At 49.8% G+C, this 12,840-nt stretch overlaps 1 protein-coding gene across 1 annotated transcript in view; it reads right to left on the reverse strand.

The window, feature by feature from the left end:
- Positions 1-3,014: 3,014 nt before the first annotated feature.
- Positions 3,015-12,840, reverse strand: part of LOC141155600 (HAUS augmin-like complex subunit 3) — a 34,347-nt gene continuing 24,521 nt past the window's right edge. The window contains exons 4-5 of the mRNA XM_073642468.1: positions 6,371-6,587; positions 3,015-3,230 (exon numbers count right to left, since the gene is read on the reverse strand). Coding sequence (XP_073498569.1) covers positions 3,015-3,230; positions 6,371-6,587 — 433 coding nt within the window. The remainder of the gene's footprint in view (positions 3,231-6,370; positions 6,588-12,840) is intronic.

Here is a 12,840-nt window from a genome sequence, read left to right on the forward strand (position 1 = left end):
TTCGTGCATATGTATATTACTTTGTGTTTTGCCTTATTGATGAACAGTTTAAGTGATACGGACACTTCCCTTGTGACATACAGAACTTTGTGGCTGAGGACTATGTGCAGCCCAAAAACTATTTCTTGTAAATATTTGCACTCCCTGGAGTGCCCTTCTAGGTGACCTCAGAAGTAAAACCTGTCTGGAGTGGCTCTACTGGAGGTCCAACTCGGGATCTTCATGCCCTGCAGCCACCCCAGGGCCTACGTTGAGGGTTTGGGACAGGTCCCTCAAGCTACCAAGTACTCTGCCTTGTGAGATGGACATCCTTTCGGGGAACCTCACCAAAGGAGACTTAAATTCTGAGGTTGCTTATGGTCTATATGTATAAATTTGTTATTTAGAATGTTATGCAACGCTTAAGAATGTGCCTCCCATAAAGGGAAGATTGTTATTGTTAATGTTTATCGTTTTCTAAAATGTACTTCAGCCCGGGAGTGCGGAGCTTTGCTAGGGGGGAATGTGGCGCCCAGCTGTGCTTGGAGCCACAGATCCTAGAGGGGTGCATTAAAGGATTCCTCCACAAGAGGCCCCCACAGCACACACACACCTCCACCTTCCACCTCAGACCACTAGAGGGAGCCCGTTAGGGATATAAATAGGGAAGGTGGAGCCAGGCAGACAGGGGATTCAGCAGTTCCTCTGGAGAGTTCAGCAAGTACAGACCTGAATACAGAGTCGAGCTCAGTCTAGTCTGGAGTCTACAGAGAGGTCAGCCTGCAGTGGAGCCCAGTCCAGACGCAGTTGTAGCTCAGTTAGAGCTCAAGGTGTGCCGGCGCCATAAGATCGGTGAAGCGCGGCAAGCTGCCGCTAGTGTGTATAGCCTAGTGATGGCCCGAACGTGGCCGAAGGCGAGTGGAAAGTGAGCAGCATTGGGGGCAGAGGAGCTGTACAAGCTCACCCCAGAAAGCATATACCGGACACCGGGTCCGAGCTTACCGGGATCTCTATGACCCAGTAGGACATAACCGGAATCCTTGGAAGACTTCAAGTCCCAGGATCACCTAAGAGCTGATAAGTAACAGAGCCAGGAGTCACGGAGGCCCCGCAAGCTGGGAGCGCGTGCTCCAAGAGAAGGCCCTACCACAAAGGCAGTACAGAAACCAGGTTAGGCCTAGCTCTAGGCAGGTCAGAAACTTACCACACGAAGGCAAGAAACAGGAGGCCCTACACCCGCTCACTGGGGAGGATCCTGATATGCACCCTTCATCTTGCAGTGCTCCAGGACGTGCCTGTATTTCCATCAGTAAAAGGTACTGAAGTGACTATCGTGTCTGTCCTTGTTCTTGCTCGGACCCGGCTGGGTCCCATCTGTCCTGCATCCTTAAATCCCCGCTGCCCTGAGGCCTAGCTCCACCTGTGGGGAGCTATACCATGCAAGCTGCCTTAACACAGGCCTCAGTGGGCTGCCGCAGCGCTGGTGATCCTCACCAGACACCACAGGTGGCGTCACGAACTTAGTAACATAATCATCCACCCTTTTTAAAGAGAGGCCCAGGGTACGGCCACGGGAGCCGACCACCGCGACATCCCTCAGGGTCAGGCCACAACAAGGTCCGGGTGCCGAATCATCCCCATCCCCTGGGCGCGACACTATTACTCCAATTGCCACCGCACCAGAGCAAATCGGGAAGAACCGAGATGATGCGCCAATTGAGAAAGTGCCAATATCCATAGACCTTCTCAGCCTATTAATATTAGCCCCCACCTGTCTGCTTTGCCTTAACTAGTTATTAAAAATAGGGGGACCCCACATTATTTTCATTCATTTATTAACAAGCACAGTAAACTACACATGCAAAGAACTTCTCCACTTCACCACTTGGACATCCACCTCCTGGTTCACGATTATTTTTTATTATATGTTATTTTAAGTAATTTCCCTATCTACATTTGTTTTCAGGGCAATTGTCCTGCTCTTAACCCCCATTTTGTTTATTTTTGCAGCCCCTTAGCCCTTACTACGACCATTTTACAGCACCAAAGTTATGGAAATACCAGGGGTTCTGAGGTAAGAAGAAGCTGCTAATACTGCTGTCCATCCTGTCTATCTGATCTAATACTAGAGATACCAGGGAGCTGAGGTAAGAAGAGGCTGCTCACACTGCTATCCACCCTGTGTATCTGATCTAATACTAGAGATACCAGGGTGCTGAGGTAAGAAGAGGCTGCTCACACTGCTATCCACCCTGTGTATCTGATCTAATACTAGAGATACCAGGGTGATGAGGTAAGAAGAGGCTGCTCACACTGCTATCCACCCTGTGTATCTGATCTAATACTAGAGATACCAGGGTGATGAGGTAAGAAGAGGAAGCTCATACTGATGTCCACCCCATCTATCTGAAAGCTGAGTAGTTGCTGTGTCACTCAGTCACTGCAGCTGAGCTTCCCTTTACACAAGCTCCCAGGCAACCGTCTATTTCCAGAGAGGCCCTTTAAACAACAGCACTATGACAGCAGATACAACAAAAATAAAAATCTTTCACCAGCGTACTTCTTGATCACTACTCCCCATACAAATATAGCTCAGCCAGGCGTCCATATACTGTCAGTCATCTCTGGCAAGATCCATTGAGAACAGGATCGGGCATATTAAAATTCATCATGCCCAGTTTTTTTCCCTGTTCCCCCAACATCAGCCAAAACATCCAATACACATTAGATTGACACAAATATCTCCAAAATCAGCATGTACAACCAGCTGTAGTGAAGTGTATATGGCAACCATAGGAGCCACGATCAATTCTACAACTTAGAGAATATTTTGTGAATATGAACATTAAAGGAGACAATATTTTTTTAACCCTGTGTAAAAAAAAAAAAAAAAAAAAAAATGGTGAGCAGAATTGTGTCTCCACTGGGAATTTTTTTAAAACTTTACCTAGAAAAATACTTCATGGAGCTTTTTATATAAATGCTGGTTTTATTAATTTAGTACAAAAAGTAGGGATGTAGGGTGGGGACGGGGCTCAGTGAAGGTCCGCGACTCGCTGCTCAAGATCCTGCACAATTCTGGCCAGAAGATCCGGGTCCCGGTAAAAGAGGACGTAGAGCTGCCTCCCTTGCTCAAGGTAAGAGGTCTGAATACCCTGCTTCTTATGCTCCAACTCGCGAAAAAAATCCAGAAACCACTGGTTAAACCGGGAGACGCTGGACGTAAGGTTCTCGAAGGCGGACATGAGGTTCTAAGAGAGGAAAAAAGGAGAGGAGCTACTCTAAGGCTCAGGTCACACATTGCGTATTTGGTGAGGATTTTCTGCACATAAAATCATTATTATTTTACAATACTAGAAAAGTGGCGGCTTCCACGCAGGAATTGGCTTTTGCTGTGGTTTTAATTTTTAGATCTGCAGCATGTCAGTTTCTGTACTCTTTTGGTGTGCATTTTACACCCTCATTTCCTTGATCCACGGGTTAAACTGCTGGCTTAGCAGTTGTATTTTTTAGTGCAACGCACAGAAAAGCTCATGAATAGGTGCTGAAAATTCCACAGACTTTAGATGCAGATTTCAGTTTAGAAATACATGTATAAAATCCATACCAAAAATAGGCAATGTGTGAACACAGCCGAAGAATGCACAAACAGAAGCTACCATCATCGGTCATGACCCCTCGGCAATGGTGACATCAATGGCACACAGTTATTATTCACTTTACATTTGATCACGGTGGAAGCCGCACAGGTTCAAAATGTCACATCTTAAAGTTTGCAACATTAGAAAACAAGACCCAAATCAGTGGTGGCAAAGTACGGCTTCTCATTCCTCATGGTGGAAAAAATATATTCTAAAAGAGACAATATTGAATGCACCATATTTATTAAAAAGAACTGTCAGCAGGTTTTTGCTATGCAATCTGAAAGCTGCAAGATGTAGGGTGAGAGACCCCGATTCCAACGATGTATCACTTACAAGTCTGCTTGCTGTAGTTTTCTTACAATCAGAGTTTTCTCTGCTGCAGATCTAGTAGAGCTCTGAATGCTGAGGTCTGTATATGTGGCGCCCCTGAGGGTTCAGTCGCCACACAGGTACTGCATCTCAACCAGAGGTGTGGTACCCCACTCTCAGGTAAGGATAGAGTGCTGCCCGGGACCCAAAAACCTGCATCCAACACATTCCACTTCACTAGGGGCAGGGCAAGATTGCTCCTAAGGGAGAGCACAGTCCCTGGTCCCTAGCGGAAGGGTGGAACTATGTAGTGGGTGTGGGTGGAGGACGTAGTTTAGGGGAGCACATGAGAGGGAGAGTATAAAAAGAGGAACCATCTTGGAAAGTCAGATCAGTCTGGAGATCAGTCAGGGAGATCAGTCTGAGGGTTCAGTCAGAGGAGCAGGAGCTCTGCAGGAGTTCTGCTCAGGGAGGAGTGGGCCTGAGTTGAGAGGCCCAGGAGGTGAGACTGAAGAGGAGAAGAGCAGGAAGAAAGGCTCAAGGAAGAAAGAGAAAGGATCCTAGGGGTACGGGCAGTGTTGGAGGCCACCAGAATCTACCAGGCGGAGGAGAGATCAAGCCGCAGAGGGGACCGGCCCCTAACTAGTGAGAATTGCAATATTCAGCTAGAAACCGGAGGCTTCTACATTTTCAGGGTGTAGCTGCCACATCCGCAATTACTCGCCAAAAAGGTAGCCTCATAGGATCCAGGGAACTCCAGGTTGCCCAGAAAGATCCGAGGATACCGGCTTGGGACACTGTTTGCGAGGCGCAGGGCTGGAAGGGTGAGAGCCAGCGCAGGAAGACGGCTGAGAAAGGCATACAGAAGGGGGTCCCGTCAAGTGCCCTTGAATTACCTGAGGGATTGCTGAACCCCTGCCCGGTGAACGCAGCACGACGTGGAAGGTTATGATCTGCAGTTGTAACCAGGAGCAAAGTGAGAACTGTGAGTAAACCCGGAAGACTGCACCCCACAGTCTCTGTGAATTATTGCTGCGCCATCACCCCCTGCACTACACTGCACCACAACAGCTACCTCGTCATCTACCATCACAGCACCGCCCTGGAGCTTAGCTCTACCTGTGGAGAGCTGAATCAACTCTGCTGCATTACCAACAGCTCCAGAGGATCTGCTCCGCAGCGGCGGCTCCATATAGCCACATACCATAGGTGGCGTCACGAACATTATCTATAAAAACTTTATTCCCTTTCTTAATTCCCCCTTTTATTGACCGCCCGTGGTCACAAAGCGGGTCACTGCCACTGTGACATCACCCAGCATCGACCGGCCCGGCTACAGAGTACCCCACGGCCCAGGGGGTGCGTCATATAACTCCGCCCACATCACTGATTGGCAGCTTCCTGTGTGCATAGGCTGAAAGCTGCCAATCAGGGTTGGGGGCGGGGTTGGACCAGGAGGTACATTATTCTCTAGTGATCTCTTGCTCTTGCTGATAAAACACTGATTTTATTGAAACAACAACACACAGCAAAGTAATTGATACATTGCCAAAATCAGGGTCTCTGCCTCTACAACATGCTGTCCTCAGATTAGATAGAAAATCTTGCTGCCAAATTTCCTTGAAGAGGGGTGCCCATTTTTCTTTTTATAAATGAGGTGTAATTCTTGCTAACTTTGTTGGAGAATAAACCATTATTGATCAATGTAGGCCATTAAAGGGGTATTCCTAGATCTAAAAGTGATGCTTTGTCTCTAGGATATGCCCTCACGTTATGATCATCGGAGATCTGATCCGTACTGGCAATTAAGGGGGTAACATTGTTGATTGAGGGGAATTGAGATGTCCTGCAGTTCCTTGTATAACCTGATGTCTTGGAGCCCCATCATTTTTTAGGATTAATGATGGAGGACACCCAGGAAAATGGAAAATCTGGAGTTTCCAGTGAGGCTGGAAGTATGTTGAAAAAAAACAAAACAGTAAAAAGCGTAGCCATCAGACTGTGCAGGAACTGCAGTCGGCTCCATTCTCTGCTGGGACCCCAACAAAGCCAAAAGAGTAAAACTGCGGACCCTTATAATTCAACCTAGAAATCAATGGCGTTCTGCAAACTTCTGCAAAGAAACAATGCAGACGTGAACTTACAGACCAGCGCCGATCATCCTGTTCAAGGAGCGACACCTGCTGGTCAGCTGAAAAACATTAATAATGCCGCCAACTGTTCTCCAAGTCTGTTCCAAACTGCAGGAATTCTATCCTATTGCCAATAAAACAAATCCTGGACTATACAATAGAACTTTTCCCTGACATAAGTATCTAACCTCCCATTTATGCTGAATGAATGCGACTAAACAGCAATACCAGACACAGCCCACAGACAAGAGTGGCGCCGTTTCTGGAAACAGATCTCAGACAGCTCCTGCGTGCTCATATACTGACCGGATCTCGCAGCTGCAGGTTCCGCGTTCCTCGGCACAAGCTCTTGTGAAGTAGTTCACAGTCGTGTTCTAGGACGATAGTTTGCGGTAGAGGTTCCTGGAAGATGACGCTCAGCGACATCAGATCCTGCAGATCAGACTCGGCCTGCCGCTGCAAAGCTTCATACTTTGGGAACAGTTCTTTTTGCCTGGATGGGTTCAACAGCATCTGTGAAAGCCTGGGGAGATAACGTAAGAAAAGAAGTAAAATACAGAGGAGGGGAATCTTGACTGAAAAGAAATTAAGAAAATAGATACTGACTGCTGCAAGGCAGAATCCATACTACAACACCGGAGACGGAACAAAAATCCTTACAGCGAATCTGTCACTAAGCTACAAATATCATTATATAGATTTTAAACCTGATGAGGATAGTGTACTTACTCTGATAACCTGTGTCAGAACTGCTGTATAAACAAAGTTTGAACAAAATTTCTATCCACCTACCCTGATTGGCAGCTCCTCAGGGTCCCTCCTCCCTGTTGCTATGGACTGAATTTCTGCGGACCTTATCTGATCGATAGCACCTTGGTGCCCCCATCCTCCCTGAATTTCTGCTGACCTGTCCTAATTGACACCTCTTCGGTGTCCTCCTCCCTGTTGTTGAATCTCTGCCCACCTAGCCTGATGAGCAGCTCCTCAGTGTCCCTCCTCCCTGCTGCTATTGCTGCCTACCTAACCTGATCAGCAGCCCCCCCATGTCCCTTCTCCCTGCTGACCTGTCCTGATAGACAGCTCCTTGATATCCTCCTCCGTTATTGAATCTCTCCCACCTACCCTGATCGACAGCCCCTCAGTATCCCGCCTCCCTCCTGCTGCTGAGATCGCACACTGCTCAGTACAAGCTGCAGTTGTCAGTCAGACTGTGTGGGAGCAGAGACTGAATACATCAGACTCATGAGCTTTTTCGCTCCACACTTGGACTCTTAAAATGCTCATTTTAATATCAGAATTATACAGCCTTTCTGATATGGATTTTGTAAGTAAAGTACACCAGGTCTAAGAGATCTATATAATCATGTATGCAAATTGCATAAGGAAATCTGGTGACCGATCCACTGAAAAGGGAGTAATACCACAAACGCCCCACATTGGACATAGAAAGGATGTGCCATAAATGTCCAGTAGATGCAGGTGGCACGATTAAGATCCACATCTATTAAATGGGCGCCCGGCGCGCTCAACATTTTTCAGAGCTCCCATAGAAATAAATGGATAGAGATGTGGATTCCTGACAATGTGCTCTGGAGCCCTGATCTCAAGATATACGAGGGTCCCACTACTGGGACTAGCTTCTATCAAACATTTATGCCGTAAAGGACATTATGCCATAAATGTCCCAGATGGGAACCCCATGTGCACTTTTAATTTTTGGTTGGAAGTCTCCTTTTAAACTCCTAAAAGAAAATTTTAAAAAGTGACTGATAAGTGTCCACCCAAAATTTTTGTTTCCCATTCCCACCTAAAATTGACGCTCAGCCCTTTTTTGGCAAGATCCTTTGGATCTACCTGAACAATCGAACTAAACTCCCCGCTTCATAAGGAACCAGAATGAGGATGGGAACATTAGGGAAATACTTAGAGCTTTATAATAGCAAACACCCTCAAAGGAACAAAGCAGCCCAAGTGAAGAGAACCAGTCATTAATAGAACAATCGGAAGCCCTTTTTCATACCTCTCAGCGCAGACACTATGGCCCTTCTCACGGGACCATGTCCAGGCAGTTTGGAGCCAGAGGAAAATGCAACTTTACATAATAGGAAATTCAGACAAAAATAATCCAGCACAATGTGAGGTGAAGAAGAATGTGAATGTTTCATGGCTGCACCCGGAGGACCATACACCGAGCAGCAAACAACAATAGACTTACAAGCGTCTTACTGGTTGTCAACTGCAAGTCAAGGCTAGAGCCTATGGGAGAACGTATGTGTGGCACCCCAAGGGTCTGGTTGCCACAGTGGCATTGCCTCCCTCAAAAGAGGTAATGCCATACCTGGAAGCAAGCAGGTGTTCTTTTAGTCAGGTACACAATACATGCAACACTTCCTGGCTCTAGACCAGCAAGGGGAGGCCTTGGCAACTGGAGAGAGAGGGACCAGTACCGCCACGGAGGAGCGAAGCATCTGTGGCACCCCAGGGGTCTGGTTGCCACAGTAATAGAAATATTATGTCTGAGAGCAAGTGGGAGGCTTCTCTGGTCAGGAGCCCTAAGCATGCAACAATGCCCACCCAGACCTGGGAGGGGAGGAATCTGCACTTATAAACTGGGTCTGGGGTGGGATTAGGACAGTCAGAGCTTGGAGAGGGAAAGATACAGCAGGAGCTCTGTAGGAACAGTAGCTGAAGACCAGGGGCTGGAGCTGAGCAGAGCTCACCCTGGCTGAGGACACTACAACCGGACACCGGAATCCGAGGCTGCGGGGACTGATATACACCCAGCAGCAGAAACCAGCCGGCAGGGGATTCCAGGTCCTCTGGCCATAGAAGCCCGGAGGCTCAGTCACAAGAAAGGGACCAGCGCCACCATCCAGGAGCGGAGGCTAACAGAAGGCCCCAAGTCACCAGCTATACGGGTGAGCACCACACAGTATACTCAGGGACGTGGGCTATTTGTAACCGCTTACAGCAAGGTAGCCAGGAAAGAGTGCAGATAGACGGGGAGGCCTACAACTCCGCCTGGCCAGGGGAGATCCTGCTTGCTCACAGACTGACCAGGCCTCTACTGCTAACCAGTACTCCCGGGAGGGTCTGCTTTATACCATCAGTAAAGACCCTGAACTGCACCACACATCTCTGTGTTTCATCGCTGCACCAGCACCATTAGTACTGGGACGCTCACACCATCACTCCCATCATCCACACTAGCTGCCCTGAGGGAATACTTCTCCCGTGGGGAGTTATCCCATACTTGGCTGCGCTTACAACATCAGCCTCAGCGGTCTGCAGCGCAGCGGCGGTCCCCACTGACCGCAATCGACGGGTGGCGTAGTCGGACATTTATTATTACACTAAGACTGCCACTGGTTTGACCACCCTGAGCCACGGACCGGGTCGCCGCCACACTGAGACTACCACCCCCAGCATCCCACCAGAGGCCCGGTTCCGGGTTCCCCACGCGGCCCAGGGGGCACGTCAACTTTGGCGTAGTCGGCAGGATTTCGTGCCCGCAACCACCGGGTACTGCGTGCCTGAAAAAGACTTTTGTACTTACCTGTGGCGAAGTTTCCCGCCGTCCGGAGTCGTTTCCCGCCATCGGACGCCATCTTGGGTCGTTTCCTGCCATCTTCTGCCGTCTTCCCGCCATCCGCAGCCGCTTCCCGCCATCGGACGCCATCTTCGGGACGCTGCACGGGAAGAAGGGGGCGTGGACGCCGAAAGCGCGCGAGATCCGAAGCTCCGCCCCACGCACTGACGCTGCGCAAGGTCCTGGAAGGGACGAAGAGCAACGCTGAAGTCATCGGAGCGCGACGCCAGGTCCTCTACCCCGACGATTGACTGCGGAGCCGCGGCCTACGGAAGAAAAGCATCGCAAGGTAGGCCACGGTCCACTAGGGGGGGTAGAAGGATGCCGGATACCGAGGGGAGCTCCACCGCCACACCGGCCGCCAGCGCAACCGCTGCAGCGGTCATGCCATTCACCATGCCCTATATCCCGGGGGCAACCTGGCTACCCCAGTACTCAGGGGAGTCACATACCCTAAGTGACTTTAGGGAAAGACTGGATAGCCTCTTCCAGGTATACCCCCTCACGTTAGAGCAAAAAGTAAGCATCCTGGTGGCCCAGTTAATCGGGGCAGCCCAAAGGGAGGTAAAGTCCTGGCCAGCTAGGGAGAAGAGGACTGTCAGAGAAATACTAGCCCGGCTGAAAGACACATTTGATACCTGAACCTCAGTCGAAATAAAGCTCAGATTTTACGGGTGCAAACAACGGGCACATGAAAGTATAAGAGACTATGCTCTAAACCTACAAGAGGCCATTAAGCAGGCAGACCCTGACAGCGTGGGGAATGAAGACAAGCTGTTGACCGAACAATTTATTGAGGATCTACTGTGCAATGCCCACCGAACCCAGTTGCGGGCAATGGCCTTACAGGACCCTGACCTGGACTTTGCACAGTTCAAGGACAGAGCCATCCGGGTGCTCCGAGAACCGGCACCAGGTGGCGCTGTGACCCACAAGCGCCCTGCTATCACTTATCACCAGGACGCGGCGCCCTTGTCTGCAGGGCCTGTGGGAGCTGATGCGCAGACTTTGAACAATAACCCGGCTACAGACCTGCACCATCAGGTCCAAGAGCTGACTAAGAGCGTTACCGTGCTAACAAGAACTGTGCAGTCTTTACAGGTCTCTTCTCCAGGAAAGATCCAGCTGGCATCCGGACCGGAGGACGTCCCATGGTGCCGACTGAGGAGGACCCCACCGGCCAGAGGAAGACCCAGCGACCGATACAACGAGGACGGACAACCAATCTGCCACCGCTGCAATCAACCCGGACATATGGCAAGGTACTGTCATTTAAACGGGCACAACCTGGGGTAGAGGGCCAACCCCCAGGCCTAAGATCATCAGGCCCATCGAGCTGGCGTGACAAATACGTAGGGGGACGTCCGGTCTTGCCTGTGGTACTGGATGGCATTCCTATGAGTGCCCTACTAGACACTGGATCACAGGTGACTACCATCCCGTACGTGCTCTTCAAGCGGTACTGGAATGACTCAGACATAACCCGCTACCCAGATGACGACCTGAGCATTATCGCCAGCAATGGTCAGCCCGTGCCACAGATAGGATTTAAAGAGGTGACCATCAAGGTCGGTAAGGTTGAACTGCCGGCACAAGGACTGATCATTGTGGACATTGACCGTCGCGAGAGTCACCCAAAAATAACCCTAGGTACTAACGTAATTGAAAACGGTCTTGCAGAGGTGATTCTTATTTTGCTGCAGGTTGCCAAGAACGCCAGTTCCAGCCAGCAGTGTGTGCTCCAAAAAGAGATCCGGGCACTGATGAAGCGGCAACAAGTGGAACTATCTGGTGGTGAGATAGGTAGCGTGAGAATGTGTGACCCGTTCCCTATTGCCATGCCCCCAAAAAGTGAGATGATGATTTGGTGTCGGGCAGCTATTGGTCTGAGAGGTAGAGACTACCAAGCAATGGTAGAACCCGTCTACTCAGACAGTAGGCCCACCATTTTGACAGCACGGGGGGTGGTCGATGTACGTCATGGGAGGGTGCCCGTCTGCATCATGAATATCGGGGAGAGAGAAGTATACCTGCCCCGGTATGCCACGCTAGCCAAATTGTTCACCATAAACCAGAACTCTGTACAGGCCGTGGAACCCTTGCCTCCATCTCAACCAGAGGAAGGTAACGGCTCTAAGAAACCAATGGAGGACTAGTGTCAGCAACTGCATTTGGGTACTGACTCCACTCCCTCACACCAAAAACAGGGAGTCTACCGGGTGGTTCAAGAGTACGAGAGAGTGTTTAGTAAACACCCGCTGGACTTCGGGCGAGTAAAGGGGGTAGAACATCACATCCCCACGGGAGACCATCCTCCCATAAAGGAGAGATACCGACCCGTACCCCCTGCACACTATCAGCACGCCAAGGGGATGTTAAAGGACATGAAGGAGGCTGGGGTAATTAGGGACAGCTGTAGCCCCTGGGCAGCTCCACTAGTCTTAGTGAAAAAGAAAGACAACACCATGAGAATGTGTGTAGACTACAGGAAGGTCAACCGTATCACACACAAAGATGCGTACCCGCTACCAAGGATAGAAGAGTCCATAGCTGCATTAAAATCTGCTAACTTCTTCTCTACTTTGGATCTCACTAGCGGGTACTGGCAGGTTCCTGTAGCAGAGGCGGACTGGGAGAAGACCGCATTCACCACCCCGATGGGTCTCAGTGAATTTAACTGCATGCCGTTCGGGCTCTGCAACGCACCAGGAACCTTCCAACGGTTAATGGAATGCTGTCTGGGACACCGGAATTTCGAGACGGTCCTATTATACCTGGACGATGTCATCGTCTATTCCAAGACCTACGAGGACCACCTGAAACACCTGGTCAAAGTGTTTGAAGCTCTGGCAAACTATGGCTTAAAAGGTGAAACCCTCCAAGTGTCACCTCCTGAAACCAAAGGTACAATACCTGGGACACGTGGTGAGTGCTGACGGAGTGGCTCCCGACCCCGATAAGATCACCGTGATTAAAGACTGGCCAAGACCCTCCAGCATAAAGGAAGTGCGGCAGTTCCTCGGGTTGGTAGGCTACTACCGAAGATTCATTCCCGGTTTCACCAAAATGGCAGCCCCTATGCAGGACCTCCTGATAGGTCAATCTCGGAAAGCTAAAAACCAGAAGCCGCCCTTCAGGTGGGAAAAGCTGGAAGAGGAGTCCTTCTGCCAGCTGAAGATGGCCCTCA

This window comes from Phyllobates terribilis, unplaced genomic scaffold, assembly GCF_046119375.1.
Source record: "Phyllobates terribilis strain yellow unplaced genomic scaffold, ASM4611937v1 Scaffold_7__3_contigs__length_470593459, whole genome shotgun sequence".
Lineage (NCBI taxonomy): Eukaryota > Metazoa > Chordata > Amphibia > Anura > Dendrobatidae > Phyllobates > Phyllobates terribilis.